The 22478-nt window shown below is 37.5% G+C and overlaps 3 protein-coding genes across 3 annotated transcripts in view; all 3 read left to right on the top strand.

Annotated features, from left to right (window-relative positions):
• Positions 1–7690, top strand: part of atg2b (autophagy related 2B) — a 24628-nt gene extending 16938 nt beyond the window's left edge. The window contains exons 34-43 of the mRNA XM_015386873.1: positions 1270–1461; positions 1531–1632; positions 1723–1801; positions 1882–2092; positions 2171–2240; positions 2317–2399; positions 2486–2607; positions 2770–2924; positions 4641–4790; positions 6567–7690. Coding sequence (XP_015242359.1) covers positions 1270–1461; positions 1531–1632; positions 1723–1801; positions 1882–2092; positions 2171–2240; positions 2317–2399; positions 2486–2607; positions 2770–2924; positions 4641–4790; positions 6567–6797 — 1395 coding nt within the window. The 3' untranslated portion in view covers positions 6798–7690. The remainder of the gene's footprint in view (positions 1–1269; positions 1462–1530; positions 1633–1722; positions 1802–1881; positions 2093–2170; positions 2241–2316; positions 2400–2485; positions 2608–2769; positions 2925–4640; positions 4791–6566) is intronic.
• A 1582-nt stretch (positions 7691–9272) lies between these two features.
• Positions 9273–14159, top strand: tmed8 (transmembrane p24 trafficking protein family member 8). Its single transcript, XM_015386823.1, has 6 exons — positions 9273–9433; positions 9653–9823; positions 9915–9993; positions 10085–10178; positions 10850–11149; positions 13008–14159. Exons 2-6 carry the CDS (start codon positions 9705–9707, stop codon positions 13223–13225), a joined length of 810 nt encoding a protein of 269 aa, XP_015242309.1. The 5' UTR covers positions 9273–9433; positions 9653–9704; the 3' UTR covers positions 13226–14159.
• Positions 14160–18403: 4244 nt separating this feature from the next.
• The window catches only part of LOC107092385 (rab9 effector protein with kelch motifs-like), an 8130-nt gene continuing 4055 nt past the window's right edge, over positions 18404–22478 (top strand). Inside the window, exons 1-7 of the mRNA XM_015386841.1 lie at positions 18404–18742; positions 18821–18985; positions 19062–19167; positions 21410–21526; positions 21595–21699; positions 21766–21943; positions 22022–22150. Of these exons, the coding sequence (XP_015242327.1) occupies positions 18681–18742; positions 18821–18985; positions 19062–19167; positions 21410–21526; positions 21595–21699; positions 21766–21943; positions 22022–22150 (862 nt within the window). The 5' untranslated portion in view covers positions 18404–18680. The remainder of the gene's footprint in view (positions 18743–18820; positions 18986–19061; positions 19168–21409; positions 21527–21594; positions 21700–21765; positions 21944–22021; positions 22151–22478) is intronic.

The following is a 22478-nucleotide window of genomic DNA, read 5'->3' as shown; positions in this document are numbered from 1 at the left end:
TATCGGTAAATGTTTATTACCTAACCAAAAGCAGAATAAAACTTGATATCACAGTCAGCGCTACACATCTGCACAGTTAACAATCCAATGAAAACAAAGACAAAATGATCACAGGGCGGATGCTTTTAAATTCCCTGCAAAATCATGTGTTGTTGACCAGCACTGTTTGTGTGTCGTGCATTTCTGACAGCAGTTTCTATGTTTTCCCTTTGGAGAATTTGAATCTTATCTCTGAAATTAAAATAAAATCTCTGAATATTTATATCAGGCTCAATTGTTAAAGAGGATAAAACAGCTTTATGTCTGAAACCCATCTGCTATGCCGCCTCTCTAGAAAAATACAGAGGTCTCCTCTTCGGAAGCTATGAGCTGCAAAAGTGACTTCCTGCTGGTTGGCTGCTGGAGATGATAGCCTGACTATTACTACTGTTACTCTGCAAATCCCTTTATGTTAATTTTCTTTTTTTAGTGTTGATAGCAATTTTTAACTGCAAACCATCTCTGCTTCTGCATGGTCTTTAAAAGTCCTACATATTTGATATTTCAAAAAGCCTTCAAGAGTTTATAAAATCTCCACATTAGGTTTGAAATTACATTTAATTATATCTTTACATCTTATTTATTTCTACAAATTAGTTTTTTGTTTAGAAATGTATATTTAGTTTATTTTTTTGTAGCTCTAAGTAATTTCCGGATGATTATATGTTGTGAAAAAAACTACAAAATTTGATAATTGTCTTCCCTAATTAAAACAAACAAAAAAATTGCTCCTGAAACGCCATACTAATGCCTAAGGGAATTAAACCCTCCGTTTTATTATCAGATTATTTGATGTAAAATGTTTGTTATATTACTGTTAAAGTTAAATTACCTGTAAAGTTTTTGATAACTCGTGCAGGTCATAAATTTAAATTCAGTGAGTAGAAAAAGCTTTCAAAAAGTCATTAGATTTTATCAGATGTGAAATCAATGTTTCATTTGTCTATGGATCAAATGAAAACAAAAATAGAAAACATTATAAACTTAATAATTAATATTTTGTATTTATTTATTGTTTAGTGGAAGTAGTTGTTATCTTTCTGTTTGTTTATTTTCGTTTAGAATTTGTGTAAACATTTTAACACTGGGATTTTCTTCAATGTTAGGCTGAGACTAACTCACCAGTGAGTTTTCCTGTGCATCAGCTCAAGTTGATTAGAATGATCTAGAACCTTATTAACAATTACATTCATCATTTGATCAGTATTGAATTTCTTCTTGTTTCCTCAGGTGAGATTTCAGCATGAGATATACCCGCAGCCCCCCCCAGCATCCCGTCCAGCGGTGGACGAGCCGTTGTCCCGGCAGGTGTTTGTTGTGCAGGACTTGGAGATTAGGGACAGACTTGCTACCTCACAGATGAACAAGTTCCTGTACTTGTACTCCAGCAAAGAAATGCCCCGAAAAGCCCATTCAAACATGGTAAGGCGACCAACTGTAAATTCAATACGTTTATGAATCTGGAACTTCATCTATAGTTTTTGTCCCTAGTTGACAGTTAAGGCATTGCATACGTGTCCCGAGTCGGGCCAGGCTCCTCCGGAGTGTTCCCTACGTGTTTCCCTAATGCCTCTGCGCCTCAATATCGATCAGGTAACCAAGATGAAAATAAGTTGTGTTTTAATGTTAGCAGTTGTAACTCAGATCTTATGTAATGACGTATTCTTTTTGTTTTCCTTCTAGGATGCACTATTCTTCATGAAGGACTTCTTTAGTAGTCTTGCCAATGAAGTTGAGTTTTTCTCCCCACCTGCTCAAGAAAGTAAGACTAATAACCTAATGTGCGTTATTCTGCATTTTTACATGATTAAACAGCTACTGTTTATTATCCACGTGGTGCAGCTGTTTCTGCTCCGACAAAGAAAGCAGCTGCCCCAGAGATCTCCTGCAGCTTCTCCAAACAGACTGCTGGGAGCCAGGATCCAGCCCCGATCATTTTAGTCCCTGCTCAGAGGCAGATCACCATCAGTAGCTTCTCCACATCCGGCAGGGAGGAAGTGAATGACAGCGAACCTTCTCCTTCTTCTTTTTCGGATCAGCCGATCTTCTTTAGGTCAGCGATATGAACAAAACACTTGAATCCATATTTAACTGTGACATGACTATGTTTAATCCCCTTTTCTGATATCAGGGAGTTTCGATTCACCTGTGAGGTTCCAATTCGTCTGGATTACCATGGGAAACATGTATCAATGGATCAGGTATATTTTCTGAAACAAACTTTATTTTATAAGTTGTTGTTTTTTTTTATCAATAACTGGTAATGTTTTGTCTCAGGGAACATTTGCAGGAATCGTCTTTGGGCTGACGCAGCTGAATTGTTCAGAGCTGAAACTAAGGCAGCTGTGTTACAGACAAGGGTTTGTTACTTGACTAGGACACGAACATCCACTGCTGCATGTGTTGCCTTCCTTAAAAACTAAACTTATATTTCCTTGTTTTTCAGATTACTTGGAGTGGATAAGCTGTTTTCTTATGCAATAAATGAGTGGCTAAATGACATCAAGACCAATCAGCTTCAAGGGATACTAAGTGGTGTGGCGCCTATTCACACTCTTGTGAAACTGGGTGAGCATACAGTAACATCTGGATTCATTGTGCTGCTCATAGAGCTTCTCCGATCTCTGTGATCTTGGCACATAATTCTTTGGTTTTGTGATGTTAACTTTGTGGCTGTAGATTTCTATTTATGTTAATAGACTCTTAAGAAAGCAATTTTTTTCTCCTCAGTTCACGGCCTCAGGGACCTGGTATGGCTGCCCATTGAGCAGTACAGAAAGGATGGTCGGATAGTCCGGGGATTTCAGCGTGGCACTGCCTCCTTTGGGACCTCCACTGCCATGGCTGCTTTGGAGCTCACTAACAGGATGGTGCGGACCATTCAGGTAAACACTCTCCCATTTAATGCCCCTTAATGATTACGTTATGTTTCAGTTCATGCTATTCATAGTGGTTGACTTGCTGCATTCAATCCTCCTGGAGTCGCTTGTACCGTTTTGTTGAATTGGCAGCAATCCCCTCATGCATGTAGCAACAGTAGAAAGGAAAGCTCTCTTTTAACAGAATTATTAAGGCATTTATAAGTACTTGAAAACAATTAAATATTCCTTTTCTGCAGACGTGCTCTGTCTGTTTTTTTCTGCAATTATTATTCTATTTCTGCTATTCAGATGTCAAATATTCAGCTCTTTCAGAAGCCTTTTGCTAAAGTTAATGTTTTTCTGGAGAAATAAAAAGCAGCCTTTCTAATCTTTCAAATACCAGATTATCTTTGAAAGCTAAACTATGATCCCTCACTTTTAACTACAAACTCCATTCTTTAAACAGGCTTTAAACAGGTCACAGGACATTAGGCTTTTATTACATGCTCCTGCTTATTTTTATTTTGTGCAAATTCTCCCTTTCCTCCACCTAAAAGCACTGATATTGACCACTTTAGTCTTCAGCCCACTTCCTAGTTGTAGATTTTCCTCTATTACCTGTTGTGCCTTGTTGTAGTTTGAGTACAGGCGTCAGAATCAAGAGCAGCAAATCTATGTCTTGACTGAGCCAAATTTAGGAGTCAGTTCAGGAATAGAGTCAATCAATACACACCTGCTGCTGATGCCATGGTTACTTTAAGAGCAAGAGGCATAAGGGCGACACTCCCTTAAATAGTTTAGAAAAATTTTATTTAGTCTCTCCAAGCACTGGTAGGATATGTTAATCATCTGTTGAGTTAATATTTTTCAACCGGTTTAGTTTTCTCTATTGCCTATTATGTCTTTTTATGCAGAGAGGCACTTGTGTTAAGGGCCTCCCTGTATTTAAAGAGGGCGCAACAAAACGAGTTGCTCTGTGAGGCATCTCAGAACAGAGTGAAAAGAGGGGAGGGGCCTGTGGAGCAACACTAATGAGACCAAACCATTGCAATTTCACTTTACATGGACCAAGACCTAAAGATTTAAATGTGAAAAGGAGACATTTAAAAGAGAATATGTACCCTTTAAGATTACATCATAAATTTGTTTGTACTTCAAATCAAACCAATAAAACACAAGATTTTTTGTTTTTGAGGGATTTATTTGTTCATTTTTCAACCATTTTAAACTTTAGTTTTAGCTGTGAATTGGATTTCTACGTTTCACCTTTTCTGAATCTGTCCACGAGATCAGGATAAGCTTCCTCTGAGGTTTTCTGCTTCACTTCAGCTTCTAAGGCACGGATATTTAAACAAAACTAAGTTTTACATTAGATTCTTTAACTTACACATCTGGATTATTTGCATTACTTTTATGATTCAGTGCAGTAACATAAACATATATACAAAGTAAAAGGTCCTTCTAATGATGTACAAAAAAGGGTAGTTTTAGAAGGACCTTTTACTTTTCATATATGTTTATGTTACTGCATAGAATCATAGAAGTAATGCAAAGAATCCAGATGTGTAAGTTAAAGAATCTAATGTAAAAGTAGTGATATTGATGCCTCCTATTTACAAATATATTACTCTGCCATCTCTGACTTGTCAAATCGTTAAAATACTTGATGCTGTTGAGGAGAAATGTAGCTGCGTCTTACTGGAAATGTAAATTTTCAAAGATTTTGAATTTTCTCTTTAGGCAGCGGCTGAGACGGCCTATGACATGGTGTCCCCAGTAGCAGACGAGAGAGACATGAAGAGGGTGAAACGGCACTCCCATTATGGCCTGGCTCATCAGCCTGTTGACCTGAGAGAAGGTGTAGCCAATGCTTATACTGTGGTGAAAGAGGTAAGCAAACAACGCAGCTTACTATTCCTCTTTGCACCATTGAAAAAGGTTTCTATTTTAGTATCTAAATAAATGCTTTAGAAATTTTGTCTGTCCAAAAATGCATTAATATTTACTTTTGGTAATACCAAAGGATTCTGCAAGAAAAACATGCAGAATATTTATCTTCAAAAAACCTTGGGAAAAAAAGCATTATTTTGGTGGAATTTGACTGGTTTCTTATCTCACTACAACTTCTAAGGCAGTAATTTTGATGGTTCTGAGATTTTGAAGTGAAAGAACTTTATTTACAATAATCTTATGTTGGTCATCTGACTTTTGCTGTTTCTATATTTACTTCATTTACATGTTGTTTTTTTTAAATAAAACGTAAAACCTAAAAAAAATATTATGGTTAATTTTACCTCGATCTCACACAGCGTCAACATAATTTTGACGGCTCTATCCGTTGCATTGTAAATTCTTTCCGTGGTTGAAGAACTCTTTGGCTAATATGGAGAAATGGCTTTAAGAAGAAATGTAACAGTGCAACAGGGTTTAGAAATGCATCAAAATATCGATGACATGTGCTCCAGAGAGCCGCAGGTTACCAATTCCTCCGCCACAGGAGAGCCAGCTTTGGTGAGTCAAAGAAAACAGCACCAGGTGCGTCAGTGCTGCACAAAAAACTGCTCATATGATGTTTGTTATAAATGTGAAAAGGTGGGGTGCAGGAAATGTGCAGGGGGAATCAATCAATTTCTGCAAATAAAATTGTAATTTCAAACTTTGAACCTATGTAATAAAACTTTTGTATTTTTTTTTACTGATTTATTTTTAAAACAAATTTAGACTACAACAATATCATATAATAAAGCCTTTAAAAATATATTTATATTAGACTTGTTTTAACCTCTACATATCCACAATGGGTTTATATGGCACACTAAAAGCTCTTCAGTTAATGACATCGTCACTACTCTTGCATCCCGTCGAACTGACTGCCAGTGGGAGTTCTGGTAGAATCAGAATTCTGGGAGTCCTAGTGTTAAAATATTCTCCAATGGCATTGCACAACATAAAGCTTATTCCAGAAGCTTTGTTTTACTGCTCCTGGCCCATGAAACAATTGAAATATTTTATCTTAGAAATAACAATAATAAACATTAGCTTTAAAATCCAGTGAGATGGAAAAAACATGAGCCCTGTTAGGTACTGTAATGGGCCACCATTATTTACCAGTAGTGAAAAACCTAATTTGCATTATTTTATGTGTACTGAAACATGTTTGCATTTTTAGACCATCTCCTTTTGCTTGTTTTTTTTTTTACCTGTTTGTTTCTGATTGAGAAACTGTGATTTTACTTGTAATCTGTAATGTTGGTTAACGCTATTATTGTTGTGTGTTTAGTGTATGATCATTTCTTTCTGATAATTTTCATTAGTTCTATATTTTTTTGTTCTTTTAGTTTGTATTAAAACATATGCTATTAAAGAAATAAAAAAGGACTTGTCTGAAAATAATTGCAATGTAAAACTTGTTATAATTATTGAAATAATTCCACTCGGCATTAAGGTAAAGTCATCCTGCTTTAAATCTCGTGTTTGGGATCACCGTCTCTTTAAAACACCCTGTTTTATACTAGTTTTATTCTTCTAGATGTTGATTTAAGGTTAAGAAATTGAGACCCTTGCTCAATACTTTTTCTTCCTTCTTCCTTTACCAAACATAATTTAGAATCAGATCCATAATTCCTGTGTGTAAAGCTCTGACCAGATCTGTCTTTCCGCCCACAGGGCATCACAGATACTGCTCTGACCCTTTACGACACTGCGACACGGGAGCACGAGCAGCGTGGGATGACGGGAGCGGTCGGCGGTGTCCTTCGCCAGCTGCCACCAGCCGTAGTCAAGCCGCTCATCATGGCCACCGAAGCCACGTCTAACGTCTTGGGTGGAATGAGGAACCAGATTCATCCGGACGCGCGTCAGGAGGAGTCGCAGAAATGGAGGCACGAGGAGGAGTGATTCTTAACGCTTTGAAAGCATAACCGTGCAGAAGCTGCAGGCAGGACCTTGTTTTGTTTTTGAAGAGAGGCTGACAGTGACTTCTGGTGTAAATAAAAGAGTCTCATCCTGTGGCAGTGTGTCCTAATGCTGTCCAGCTGACGGTTCCCTCACAGTGCCTTCATGGTCATCAGCAGCGTCAACTGTTTTGCTTAATAAATGTATATATCTATTATAATGTGGAGGCCACATATCATTCTGATCTGATTTAAGGTTAAAAGCAGAATCGGGACAGACAGGTCATCTCATTAGCTTCCTTTTCAAGCATCTCTGTTTACAGATAGTGTTCTTATCCTAATCGGTGTCAATAAACACTAGAGTAAGATGTTTAATTTAATAAATGTACTATATATTGCCCTTGTTAATTACTGTAAATATTCCGCATTTGTAACCTCTCATGCAAATAGAAGAAAACAAGAACAGGAACTGAACGTGTCAAAGGTGTGTAAAGTTATTTAATAAAGCACTTTTGAATGACTTGAAGGGTTACATGTCCAAATAAACGAAGAAGGGGAAGGTAACCTAATGTGTTGTACAGCTGCACAGATTTACTTTCATCTTCAATGTGGGCTATTTTCACAAAAGCTGCTATTCAGAAAGTCACTTTTAAATATTTGGTTTGTGTTTTTTTTAGTTTTTTTTTTTAGTTGCAGCTTTTAAAACATTACATCTACATATCTAGTGTCTTATGTCAGCTGTTTTTATTTAAGGTAATGAGTATGGATGTTTGTTGTGATCGTTTGTGCTCCATGATTTGGATTTGCATATTTTCAATGTTTATGTGGAAAGAATGTTTTTTTTTTTTTTTTTTTGGGCATATGTGTAATGTTTATTAATTGTATTAAATAGGTGAAAGGTCAATAAAAACGGTTCAGATCATGATAGTCTGGTGTATTTTGTACACATTTTGTAAAAAAAAAAAAAAAAACCAAGCCAAGTTCTAGCAGAGGTTAATTTATCTCCCTTTTAGGTTACTTTGCACATAAGGAAGGAAAAGTAATGAGATGTATTTTTCACAGGCTCAAAATGCATTGTATAAATAATTACCCTCTTCCCCCAAATGTGACTAAAACCATGCTATTAACTTTGGTTAAGAGATTTAGTTGCATGTTTGTTCTGAAACTGGAGTGTTGGCTGCTGGCCTAGTCTCATCTGACAGCAGTTGTGTCAGATCCATCACTGATTGAGGTTTCATGTCCTTTTCATAAAAGATTCAGTATGGAGAATTTATCTTAACTCCATTTTAAATTCATTTTAAAAAGTTTAATCGTAGGAACCTTCACCTCAGGTCTCAACTAGGTATGTAGAGTGTTGTACAGCCTGTTAAACATCTGCACCACTGCCCCTCTGGAGTCCATTTTGACTCTTTCTCTAATTAACACCATATTCACTGAGATAAATATGTTGCTCGGGAGCTAGTAAGTAATCAAAATAATCAAAATAAAATCATCATCTATAAATCTGCCTTTATAAAGCTGGAGCTCCTCTGAGTAACTCCCTTATAATCTCCTTTAAACTTTAGGAATTGGGAATAAAATACTGAAAAAAATATAGTCAGACTTTATTTTCCTCTGTTTTCATCATTGATGACACGTGAGCTGTTTTGATGAGCTCTGACAGCAGATACTGTTCTCTACATCCAGTCTGTTTCTCTGCTTGGTTTTGATGTGTCTCAGCTGAAGGTGAACTCAAACATGTAAGAAAAACTAACTTTTTGGTCTTAAAAGCTTGTTTTATTTTTCAGGAAGGTTTTCACAAAGCAGATCCCAGATCCCAGCCCTATTTTATTTTTGTACCTGAGAAATAAAATATTTTCATGCACCATTTGCGTTGCACTTGCGGTACACTAGGTACTACGCCTACTCCTAGTTGGGAATCAATGGCATAAAGTACTTTTCTTTAGAAAAAAAATATTTTAATCTGTATTTTGAGGCAGTACTTGATTTAAAACCCTCAAAATATAACTGGGAACTTATTTTAGCCTTTAATGATCTAAAGTATTAGTAAAAACTAATACTGATTTTATGTGTAATGTTTGTTATTCAATTATATTTTAGGATTTTGGTTCATATTAATTTTAAGTAGTATTCTTCTTCCTTGTAAATATTTATAGGATACACGAGTTTCTGGTCTATATATATATATATATATATATATATATATATATATATATATATATATATATATATATATATATATATATATATATTGAATGACACGTTTAAAATGCAGGCCTTAACATACTTATACTTTTTAGTATAAAGAAAGTTAATTTGAAAATTTTATTTTCTGCTTTCCTACCAAGTTAATAAATAAAACCATTTTTCATCCGCTGCAGCTTAGAAATATTTTTTTAGTTCGCTGCTTTCTCCAGAGATGATGATGATGATGAAGAAGCCTCCTCTCTCCTTCGGCTCTTAACTTCGCAGTTTTCCGTCAAAGCTCGGAAAGCCGGAAGTCACAGGAATCTGCGTCCGTTTCTTTTCCCCGAAAAGCAGAAGCACAGCCGCGGGGACACTTGTCACAAGATCGGGAGGACATGGAAGCACTTTATTAACGGTCTGAGCTCATTGGACGACATTAAATCGGACTGTCAGGTAAGGAAACACGAGCTTCACTTTATCTGCTCTCTGTTGAGCTAACGGCTAGCCAGCTGTCTGCTAAAGGGAAGCTGGGGAAAGCAAACAACCAAAGGAAAGCAGAATCTAGACGCAGAAAGATGATGTTTAACTGCGGTTAACAGATTTATTTCAGTTTCCTTTATTTCCACCCCGTTTAAAGAGTGTGTCTCTCTCTCCCTCCCTGTGCGGGCTCAGGGGGCGGGCTCTCCTCTCTTCCAGCCCTGCAGTCAGAGGTGTTTGTCTTGTCATGACAGCCATGGAGAGATTAGAAGCTACATCTGAGCTCCAGTCTCGGTTGTCAGCCTTGTCCTTTTCATCCTTCCCCGGTGTAACCTCCAAGCAGTGCGACAGCACACCCCCGGGCAGGTAACCTGTTGCTCTGAGCTCCTGCAGTGGTTTCACCGCTTTCTGTTGGTTTTTTTCTTCCTTTTGGTTATTATGAATCTCTTTACATCAGGCTGGAGAGTACAAACCTGTCGGAGAGCACCCAGTCCAGCATTCAACCCACCATGGATGAAGCCAAGCAGCTTTCAAAGGTTTGCTGCAAAGCTGTCAGGAAGTAAGGAAAACCTGGAAGTAGGTTGTTGTTTATTTTCTATAATGTGTCATATGCGTGTTCCCTTTTAGGGTGATGAGGATGCTCCTACTGAGGGGGCCCTGGGGGAAGGATGCAAGGAGAACATCGATGCTGGGAGCAGTCCGCTCGCTGCTGAAATTAAAGGTGAGAACCTGCTTTGTGTGCTCACACAGCAGGTGACTCTTGTTTATTAGAGCACTAATATAGATTTAGCAAAGCTTTAATCCACTAATAGACCTATGCGTTCAGAAGATGACAGGGCTGCATACTGTATCCCCATTGAATTGTTGTTATTGCACATTAGAAATACAGTAGAGGCCTACTTGAAATGCAGAAACTAGAGGTATAATATATTGATACGGCACCCAAAATGCTGGCAGTTTGAGTTCACGTTACAGTGTGAGAGGAACAAAAGTTTTAACTTTGTTTTAAACGGAAAATAAAACCCGTACGCAGTTCCTCTGAGATTTGTTAAAATTCCCAAATCCAGTATGTGCCACAACACGAAGGTTGAAAGCTGAAAGGAATAAAGCTCACATAATTTGCTGTAATTCTTTCAGCCTTTCTGGTATCTGCTGTAAGTCCTGCTCTCTTTGCCTCCTGAAAAACCTCAGACGTTACTCCATTTTATACCAACTTACTGAGAATAAAGTAAAAATCTATTGTAAATCTTCCAGGAATAACCCCTAACAGAAGCATTAAATAATACCTACTAACCCATTTGTTTTAACAAACAAACAAACAAAAATCTGCTTTTAAGCAGAGCTGTCACTCTTTCCTTAAACTGATGTTCTGTGCTTTTCTTTCCCACCCAGAGGCAGCCCAGATGCCACCCCTGCCGCCCCCTACGACTTGGACATCTGCTGCAGTGAAGGAGCTGAAGGCGAAGCTCCGATCTGAGAAGGACAGTGTGGTGACAGTGTATCGAGGAGACATCATGACGGTCCACGTCCCTACTGTCCCCGAGGCCAAGAAAGTGTGCTGGGAGTTTGCCACAGATGGCTACGACATTGGCTTTGGCATATATTTTGACTGGACCCCTGTGACCAGCAGGTCCATCACCGTGCACATCAGCGAGTCGAGCGATGACGAAGAAGAAGAGGAAGAGCTGGAAGGTCAGCTTGAGTTAAGGATCTAGATTTGTGTGTTTATGATGCAGAACATAAAACCATGGCAGGTAATGTTTGAAGCATTTTAAAAATAGAGGCACAGAGGAATAAAAAACAAAAAAAAAAAACTCATGTTTTAATGAGTTCTACTGAATTCAGCACATATGGGTCAAAATGAATTACTTCACCTGCATCATTTCCAACATGAACAATCATACATTTATTTTTACCTGTGTGATAGTATGGGAGATAAAAATGTGACTCTATGCAGCCTTGCTAAGTTCTGCTGCATCTTCTGCAATTGATAAAATCGGTCTGAAAAAAAAAAAAAAGAACAAAATAAAGTGTAATTCATTATTTATAAGGGTTAGCTCACGTTTTCTTAGATTTGATTGTCTAGTTTCAAGTTGTGCAGAGACTATCTGCCCCAGCACAACCGCTCAGCTATTTTGTTTTGAAGGAAAAAGCGACTCTCATCAGCTTATATCTGCCTAAAATGACCAGTTAACCACTGTAAATCAGTTGTTCGGTGACTTAATGTGCGTCATATAAGAAAACAAAAAGAACTACAGCTTCCAAATCAAAGTTGAATTCCTTTTACAAATTTTCCATTTACACTAGTGTTGCACTGATGCCATTTTTTGGCCCAGATACCCAATATCTGGCTGTGCAGTATTGGCCGATACCATTTGTTTGAAGTTGATGTGTGTATATATATATGAAGAACTGCATACTACTTGGATGTAAAATAATCACCATCATGGCTTTGTCAAGCTGCTGCCTACCTTTGTGAAGCAGGAAGTAGATTAATACAAAGTAAATCCAGTAGAACATTTTATTGCCTACCTGGAATGGGTGACAATAGTTAAATAAACTTTAGGCTCTCAAAATGGTATCGGTGCACATTTGTTGGTACTCGCCTATGCCACCATTTTAGTGCTGGATCAGGGCCCCAGCCGATACTGGTATCGGTGCAACACTAATTTACACCACTGATCAACTGATGCCATCGTTTTAATATTTTTAAAAAAATGTTGCACTTGCATGATTCCCTAATATCACACAGCTCTAATCCAACCGTTTCCTACAGAAAAATACCACGTTCCCTTTTAACGTGTTCCACAACACGTTGAAAATTTGTCTTAGAAGTTTGAAAAACACAAATTTGCTGTTTTTTTGTAAACTATGTTGGTTGATCAAAATTCCTTTTGCATATTTTCTGGATAAAAGTCTAAGGCAGCAACTAACGAATATTTTGCAAATCAATTAATCTGTCTATAATTTTCTTCAATCAGTCGTTTGATAATTGAATAGCAAAAGCTTCCTTAAAAAAGGCTTTTAGGAAAATTAAACCAACTGAAAATAAAGCTTTTCCACATGAGTTCTGGATAGAGCATATTGACAGATGAAATATATTTTTATCTTAAATGCAAAATGTTTGCATTTTTATTTATTTTTTACAATTTTAGTATAATTACTGCTCTAAGTGGGTTGCTCTGTCAGCTAATGCTATGTTTTAAAGCCTCTGCACTCCAGCTAACGATTAATCGATTTCTAAATTAGTTGACGATCATTTCAATAATCCATTAATCACGATTAACTGTTTCAGCCCTATAACAGTCACTGGTTCTGCCAGGCTGTGGGAGGTTCCCAATTAGATTCTTTTTTGTTTTAGAATTACCTCAGTTAAGATAATAAGTGATGCTAACACAATAGATTTATTTATTTTTTTTATGTTGGGAAGGAAAAACGGTGAAGATAATGATAAAAAAAACTATCACCCATGCAGATGCTTTCAAATAGCCGACTGCTTCTTCTGGGACGCAGCATGCTAAGTTTTTGATTTATGCAATGTCTATCTCAGGGCCTCTCAGCAACGATGATGTGGAGAAAGGCTCCAAAAGCCACACCAACTCCAACCTGACCGAAATCCTGCCTGTGTACCGTCAGGACAGCCATTTGTCCGTCCAAGGCGGCAGCCACGACTTCCAAGGCGAAGGCACTTACCTCCTAAAGTTTGACAACTCCTACTCCCTCTGGAGGAACAAAACTCTCTACTACAGGGTGTACTACAGTGCCTGAGACACCTGCTTTGTTGCTTACGAATGTATAACCTACAGAAGAATATAACCCTTGAGAACAATGAACTATTTTTGGGATTTCCAACATGGTAAATATCAAATAATTTAAGGAATACATGCAGGCGCATCTATTTTATATTCCCTTGTCCAGTTAAATGGGTTTCGGTGCATCATCCCTGTCAGTGTCCTGTTGGAGTATAATCAGAAAAGCCTTGCGTATGTCATGTGCCATATGTGTGCACTGTGCTGTTTGGTCAAGTGCCCGTCATAAACTATATATTGTCTACCTGTTACATTTCTATGGTAGCAGCGATCAGGGAGAACCTGCACAGAGGGTGTTACTCCGCACCATGTCCTTAATCAGCGGTGCCCCGAAGAAATTCTTTTTCACCCATCCATCCGTCCCTGTGCACCTTTTTTGCTCTGTTGCATCAATGTTTGCTGTGATAATCATTCAGCTTTGTCGTGTAACTTATTTTTATTTTATTGTTTAATGTAAAAATGCAGGACGTGATCTACATTCCCTCTACTGGTGCAGCTGTTGTGTCGAAGAGATTTAAGTTGAACATACTAAAGTGACAGTTTTTATGACGCATATAAAAGCCCTTATCGAATAACGCTCTAGATTCAATATTTACCTTTGCTTTGCCAGCGTTTTAATTAGCTGTTTTTAAAGTAGAGGTCAGTTGCAGTGTTTCGCCCAAATGTGTTTTTCTGAGTGAAGATCACTGTTCTTTTTTCTTTTTTTTAAATCTCTGTGTTTGACCATCCTTTTCACGCTCAGTCATGCGTATATTTCCAAAGATGTCGCAGATCTGGCTGCTAATGTCGTATGCAATGTAAAGCAACCGTTTTCAAGCTGTTTGCTGTCTCATACCTTCACTTTAAACTGTACTGTTCGTTCCCTGAAATTTATATATTCCACAATAAAGAGATTATCTATTTTTTGTGTCATTTAATTGTGCGGAAGGGGAGAAAGGTATAAAAGAAGCTGTAGATTGCAAAATGATTGTCATGTAAATATTTCTCGTTTAGCTTGCTGTCATGTCATAACAGTCTCACAGCAGAGCCAGGATTAGCAGGTTCCTCAGTAGGTTCCCTTGTGTTTCTATTAAATTGCAGCATTAGGGGATTGATGTAATTGTTACAGCGGTGCTGATGAAACCTGGTTTTATTTTGAGAGCTCCCAGAAGGCCAGTCACAATAAGTCAGAGTACCAAAGTATTAACTGCTTTCTATGATGGCTCTTTGTTTCTAAAAAGCAAAAAGACACATTTGTTTGAAGTTTCTTTTGTGTGGTAAAACTACTTTGTTAAATACTTGAAACAATGATGACTTTATAGCCCAATGGGAGACAGAGTGGTGCTGCATTATGAAAAGCTTTGTGTTTACACAGTTGAAAGCAATAATAAAGAAAAACACCATCTTTATCTTTGAGCGACGGCGGCTCGGTAAGTGGGGATCGTCCTGTAACTGGCAGGGTACCAGATCAAGCCATCTGTCTATTGTTTTGGCCTTGGGTTAGACACTTTACCCTGCTGTTGGTGGTCAAAAGGTTCAGTAGCACTGATTTACACACATCGCTGTAATTGTTGGTAGCCCCCATTTAATGAAGCACAATGGCCACATAAATAACTTGAATCTGACTAAAATAATAAAAAATCTATGAAAAATAAACAAATGAAAGATGGAAATTGCTTTTCAACCTGCTTCAACAGAATGATTTAAAAAAAAAAAAATTAAACTCATCAAACAGGCCTGGACAAAAAAAATGCAATCTCCTCTACTCTTCACCTGAGCCTGGCACACCTGGTGGAGAATAACACCCACATGCGGACCCAGTATCTGGTCTTCAGCTCAGCTTTCAACACCATCATCCCACAGCATCAGATAGGAAAACTGGAACAGCTGGGCTTCAATACACCCCTAATAGACTTTCTAATAGACTTGCCGAGGTTGAGAAGACCCCACCTGCCCCCACCCATCCTCCCGACCTTCTACAGAAGCACCATAGAGAGCGTTCTGATCAGCTGTCTCACTATATGGTGTGGGGGCTGCAGCGCCGCAGACTGGAGGAAAGTGAGAAGAGTTCAGAGAACTGCAGAAAGGATCATCAGGGCTTGTCTTCTGTCCAAAAACAAAAACCATTACATTCCAGCACCGTGTGTCCTGAGCCCGTAACATTATAAATGATCCCTCACACCCCCACCATGGACTGTTCTCCCTGCTGCCCTCTGAGAAGAGGCTTTGCAGCATTCAATGCATGTCCATCAGATTCTGCAACAGTTGCTTCCCCACTGCTGTCAGACTGCTGAACTGTTAAAAAAATAAAAAAACAACAACCTCAAAGTCATGTCGCAAACTCTGCATCACACTGACAACACCAAACCAAAAATACTGCACATTTGCACAATGTATATTTAAGGCTCTGAACTTCCATATCAATGCATTTTTTGCACCATGCTTTTTCTCCCACACTGTTTACATTTAATCACTGCTGCACTTTATGGAATGGAAATGTTTATTTACTGTCTTAAAAGCTGTACTAAACGAAATGTAGTTTTGTATACACTCTGTGTGTATAAAATGACAAAAGTTGTCTAAGTTGTTACTGGGAGGTGCTAACTTGCTTAGCTCCAGTGCTCCCTTGTTTATCCTGCTGTGCAGTACCATAAATACATTGTTATATATATGAAATTGTTTTATATATATGAAATATATATATATGAAATGCAAAAACAAAGCATGAAACACAAAACTAAAGAATATTTCAGTAGGATGCCCTAATCTCTTAGAAAACCTTTGGATGCAACCAAAATGAGCTACTGTAAATTTAAAAAAAATTTATATAACCCTGAGTGCAGTAGGTTAACGATCCAAAGATTTAAGTTAGACTGATGATGCACCATGACTAAAAACAGACTGTTCATTCTGAATAAAACCCTTCTCAGCTATTTCTTGTAATAATCTCTGATGCTTTCTGGAAACACTTAATGGAAATTATTGCCCCTGACTTTCCATAAGTATAGTTACTCATCTTTGGGGATCTTCCTTTTTGTCAGAGGGCCAAGTTATTTTGGGAATATTTTATTTCTAGAAAAGCAGAACTCCAAGGAATACATTTGTGTTTAAATCAGTTAACTCCTGGGTAAAATGTTAAATCTAGCTTTAAACCAGCAAGTGACTGAAATTAAGCTGTTGGGGTTACTTTAGATCTTCACATATTAATAGTAATGTGATAAAAAATGAGCAGAAGTGTTACAATGCCAATTTTATGTCAACTAAAACAAAGGAAGTAGTAATTCTTTATTCTCAGGTCGCTTAGACTGCTGCTAAATTGTGTGGCCAAATGCTGCTCATAAGTACTTCAGCAGACCGTAGATAACTCAGAATCGGGCAGCAAGATCTGGGATGAACGTTTTGAACCAGTGTTGCATCAGAGACTCACATGGATTAAAGTCAAAGACAGACTGGTTTGTTATTCTCTGGTGTCTTTGCAAAAAAAATCTAGACTTCACACAAACCATGAAGTTGACCTGCTCATTAAACTACAGCCGACCTCACGGGTTTAATCAAACACAAGCTGTTAATTTGACTTTTCTTTTGCCTATCCCGAGGACTAAAGCATTAAAAAACCACACTTTTATAAAGGGCTATACATGTTGCAATACAAAAAGCACATCTCTTTTAAACTAAACCTTAAGAAATCTATAATTCATAAGCATATTCTGCTTTCCTAACCAGGGATGACATGGTGTGCATTTCTGATATTTAGCCTTGGCTGTATGAGATGTAATAATGGTGATGTTTCTTTAGTTGAAGATGGACTCCAGTGAGAGAAGTCTTTACTCTTGTTCTGATGGAAAACCCTTAAAATAAACAAAAAATAAGACAAGAAAATACATTTTCTAAAGCACTGTAAATTGGAAAGTTTCTTTTTTATTTACAAAAATGATTCCAGCTTGTTACCTGTAAAATAGACCTTCTGTATTAATGTGTCACACATTTTGTTTCACAGTAAGTTTGCATAATACTAAATACTGGAAATACATTTCTATAGAATTTAAAGAAGTTTAAGATAAATAAACTTCTCACTTGGTGAAAAAAATGTATAATTTTTGCAACGAAGCAAACAAGTTTCCAAAGAGGAAAGATAATAATAATAATAAAAAAAAAAGACTGGACTTTGTTTCCAAGTTTGAAGACGTTTCGCTTCCCATCCAAGAGTCTTTTTCAATTCAAAATTACATGTATAGGGTTGAGTTTGGGGTTTTATACAGTAGCCCAACGAAGCCTTGTTTTTGTATTGAAAACATGCAAACATGCTGGGTAAACAGGTCTGTATGAGAGCAAAATGGAGAGCAAAGTTTTCCTCAGCTTTGTTCAGTACCTGTAGCATCAGAGTTATTTTTTCAATTTTAAAACCTCAAGATTTATTTTGCAACACTATTTTTTAGTACTCAATTTTAACTACTAACATGTGACACCTCAGAGTTATATTTGTATAATATAACTCTATTAAGAGCTAAATTAACACTGTCTTTGAAGAAAGTCTACTAACACCATATTTTTTAACACTTGTCAATTGCATGTTTTTTTGGGACTGTGGCCGCTGGTTGCTAACCAACCACTGGGCATAAGTTGACCTTCTAGGAGAGGCATCCCCAACCTCGGTCCTCGAGGGCCGCTGTCCTTCAGTTTTTAAAGGTTTCCTTGCTCCAGCACCAACCCATTAACAGGCTTTTGGTCTACTGCAATCATTATAATCAGCTGTGCTAAAGAAGGGAAACCTCTAAAACCTGCAGGACAGTGGGCCTCGAGGACCGAGGTTCGGGATGCCTGCTCTAGGATACACCCCTCCTCATTTACATAATAAGGCAGAAATGCATAACGACAGGCAGAAATAAAAAGCATTGAAGAAATAAATAGGGTAAAAAAAAAAAAATACAAAGGAAGAATAAACCAGACAAAAATATATAACATGCATGAACAAAAAAATAAATAAAAATACTTAAATAAATAAGTAATAAATACATAAATAAAGATTATAAATAAAGAAGATTTAGGACAATAAATAAGGAAATTATTACAAAGGCAAAAAACAATGAAGACAATTAAAAGAGATATATACATTTATGTCTCACTGTATAATTTTCTGTATTTATTTCTAATTATGGCAGGATTGGTCCTCCATATATTGAGAAACTTTGAGCAACTATGTAACTTCATTGTTAATATATGATTTAATAGCTATCCATTTGTATTTCAAAGATACAATCCATCAGATTTGATTTCCTCAAATAGTAACAGATTTAATCCGTCGTTAATATTTAAATTTCCGTGCGCCATTCCGTATTAATTGATCTTCGGTCTCACGTGCGTCCTTCTGCAGACGCCGCTCAGCGCAGCTCCACGTTTTCCCTCCGCTGTTTAAACTTCCATATCATCCAGACAAAATGGGAAAATTGAACTTTTACCTCCTCTGGTCCCTACGTGACGCTCCCCGACAGTTTATTAGGTATCCATTATGTTTGGTTTTATAAGCCCGCATGATTATTTTCTTCTTTTTACATTTTAACTCTCGAATTGAATGCAGCAAATCCAACCGAAGGTGCTTCCAGGTCCACATCCCGCTGCCTCTTCCCAAACAGCTGCTCATCTTCGGTTTCGGAGAATGGTTGGGAAAAGACGCGGCGTTGTCAGCCGCGGTGGTGGTTGGTGTCCAGACACAGAACATAGGGACTCTGTCCCCGCAGATAAAGTACAATAAAGGTGGTTGAAAGATTAAATTAGTGGTCCCTGTGGAGAAAATGCTCAGCTCTCTTCATTCCTCACAGGTGCTTGACCTGGGAAGGTGAGTGGAGTGATGACATCATCGCCGAGGCTGCAGAGAGAGGCAGGAGAGGAGTTTATGGAAAGATACTGCTGAGGGTCTGTGGAGAGGTAGGACCCCCCTCATCCCTCACTTAAAACATACAGAGGAAAGCTGTGCAAAGATAAATACAGTCTCATTTTAAGATGAAGGTTTTTATTTCACTGACATATACTAAGGCCTGCAACTTTTCAACAACTGTTTATTTATAATTTCTTAAACACAAAACAGAACAGTATTGGTCTCTTATTTTTAATTTTCAATACTTTCAATCTTGTAGCCTTGAACACCGGTTGTGCTTTCTGTTTTTCATGGGACTTCAGCATACAGTGCACCTCGCCACGGTGTCATCATTCCTCACCATGGCCGGTTCTAGACAGGGGCCAACGGGGGCCAGAAATTCTAATGATATGCGCTGGAACAGACAAATTGTTACTGATAGGACCTTTGGAACTACTTCATTCTTTTTCGTTACAAATTCTGTTTTACTAATTATTCAAAAACAATGAGGTGATAGCTTCAGTGGTACTGAGATAGGATCCCAGTTTTCATCTGCTAAATGTTTTTTTTTTTCACAACAAATAAAAAAATCCTCTAATTTTTACAGATGAATTTAAGTTTTCTTGATTTCTAATTCAAATTTTTTAGCAAATTAAGTCAAAAATATTTAAAATTCCTAAATTATAAATGTCTATTGACCTCATAAGAAATATAATTTCTATTGAACCTAAATGTAAAGAAATTTCACTTCATGCAGCTCTCTTAATATATTTTAATCCCTTGCCCTGTTTTTTATGTCATGCTTTTCTGTGGCCCCCTGTTAAATTTGGTCTAGATCCGGCACTGCTCCTCACCTTCACTAGATGTGGATATACTTTAGTATATTCTGCTGTGAAATTAGTCTGATATTTTCGTTTTTTACTCGAGGATTCAACCTCTGCCGTTTCACAGGATGCACAGCTTTGAGTGGTAACTAGGTGACTGCCAGAGAGTAACCCATTAAAAAAACACCACCTCGCAGAGTGTAAAATCCTGGATAATTTATCCGACTCGCGGGCATCCGTGAACAACTATCTACATCAGGGAGACTCCCGGAACTTCTGGGAGACTTGGGATGTCTGAATATGCAAAAGTAAATATTAATAAGGTTGGTAGCAGAGGCTTAGCCAGAAAAAAATATTAAGGGTGGCCAGGCAATAACCAATGTACACTGAGGGTTTGCCGAAAGTAGATGGGCACCAGAACCTCACAGTCAATCTACACTGTTCCAACAGGAAAATAATTGAGCAAAATATCCATATTTTCTAAATAAAGACAATCTATACTTTTTCCAACAGCCTTTGCTAACAAATAGATGCATATATTTAAACATCCGTGTTTTCTAGATAAAAGGTATAGTGGATAAAATTCTTTCAGGTTTGAGGTCTTTTCCATTGTCATCACTTACCTACTTTATCAATAATCATTCTGCATAAAATTGATATTTACAAGTACTAATATCTACATAAATTGATCATCTAATTTTTTGTTAAAATAGTTATTTATGATGTCACTGAAGACTCCTAGATGACCTGCAAAGACACATCATTTCTCTTTACCCCATAAAACACAAAATCTATTTCTGCTTGAATTCTGTACTTATATAATGTTGGTATATTGATGTGCATAATAAACCACATTTTTTTTGTTAAGTAATTGTTAAAATATGAAAAATGTAAAGGTTTTGAAAATTCCACTTGAGAGTATTACTGTTGCCACCATCTGTATTAGAGATAAATAAATGGTAGGGGTGGCCATAGAGATGCCAATGATTGGCTAAGGGTCACCATGGCCACCCCTGGCCCCCCATCTAGCTTCGCCTCTGCTTGGTAGTAGGGCTGACTTATTTTAAAATGATTGGGGTTACTGTTTAGACTTGGGCTTTAGGTAAACAAAAACTAATCAATAATTATTGACATGGCTGATATGAAAGGCTTATATCATGAAATCAAATTCCTTGTTTGTGCTGTCAATCTTGACCAATAAAACATTTTATTTATTCTGTAACGCATAATAGTGAAGCTGTAAAGCTGGTTTTAAAAGAAAAAAGCGGTCTCAAACTGTTTTAACTGAAGCAATATCCTTGACCTTAAATAGCCAGAATGAAGGCATTTTAGTTCTTTTTTTAATTGATAAAGGCTGCCAATTCTTTAACAAACAAAAAAAGGAAAATATTTAACCAAAAGCAAAATGTTAACACAATCCGGCTTTTAGAAAACAAAATGAGAACTGGTAGTTTGATATTATGCATTGCTAATTCTGTTTTTGTCCCAGGATGACCTCAGTGTTCTTAGCAGCACCCCTATGGCTCAGAGGAAATGCCTTATGTCAGGACATCACAGTACGACTGAGCTCTCCAGCACTTTACCGGAAATTGCTGAAAATGAAACGGTGAGACAAGTAGGGTTTTATCTTTGTTTTTAAATCCACAACTCTTGATCTCATCCAAATCTTTGCAGATAATCTCAGAGACTTCACATGTAAGTAACAGTGTTTGCTATTCTGAGATCCAAGTGAATCAAGTTGACACCAGTGAACCTCGCCACCCTGCAGCTTGGCCTACGGTGAGCTTGTTGGCATTATTACTGTTAATGGTTAAATAAAACTAATGTGTTCCTTGCAACTGATAGGATAAGACACCCAGGCGTAAGGTCAGTAGTCAGAGAGCCTGCCTGACCTGGTGCTCAGAGGATATGAACAGTCTCATAGAGGATACGGACAAAGCTTCCACCCCCAAGAAAAGGAAACTGTTCAGGATGCACATCCCGGAGGAAATAACTGCACAGATTAAAAATGAAAGCAGGGAAGGTCGGTATAACAAACCTTAGTGGCCTCTGAAAACACATCTATGTCCCCAGAAACTGTGTTCACGCCGGCCGTGATTAGTTTCAGCACGTCCATCAAAGCGTTGGAGCCACGCCATGTGTTTGAGTGACCCAGATACGGCTGTCCTCATCGGAGGAGAAACATCGGATCAGAACTACTGCAAGGACTCCTTGTGGAAGTTTGAGTTGGGTCAGTGACAACCACCAGAGGAATGAATAAATAAAAGCAAATGTAATGATATAAACCTTAGTTAAATCACATGCTGCTGTTATTTTGCATGCCTCTGATGTTGCTATGTTCAAATATTCATTACTGTTAAATGTCCATAGCTGTATATTGGTTATTTATTCTCCAGATGCACAGTTTTTATATTGTTAAAACTCTTTACAGTACAGTATTTTATTTTTTATCTTTAACTCTTCACTATTATGTTATTCTTATACATTTTTCTAAGGTCCACATTTGTGTGACCATTTCTTTCTATAATTTTTTTTGCCTCTGTAAACAACAGAATTTC

The sequence above is a fragment of the Cyprinodon variegatus genome, unplaced genomic scaffold (genome assembly GCF_000732505.1).
Source record: "Cyprinodon variegatus isolate N-32 unplaced genomic scaffold, C_variegatus-1.0 Scaffold379, whole genome shotgun sequence".
In the NCBI taxonomy this organism is placed as follows: domain Eukaryota; kingdom Metazoa; phylum Chordata; class Actinopteri; order Cyprinodontiformes; family Cyprinodontidae; genus Cyprinodon; species Cyprinodon variegatus.
This window is presented reverse-complemented; position numbering and strand designations above follow the sequence as displayed.

Bases quoted from the DNA above. Each gene is read 5' to 3' on its own strand.
- tmed8 (XM_015386823.1), top strand. From the start codon at position 9,705: ATGACAGCCATGGAGAGATTAGAAGCTACATCTGAGCTCCAGTCTCGG. The intron at 9,994-10,084 runs GTTTGCTGCAAA...GTTCCCTTTTAG, and splicing joins AAGCCAAGCAGCTTTCAAAG to GGTGATGAGGATGCTCCTAC. The intron at 10,179-10,849 runs GTGAGAACCTGC...TTTCCCACCCAG, and splicing joins GCTCGCTGCTGAAATTAAAG to AGGCAGCCCAGATGCCACCC.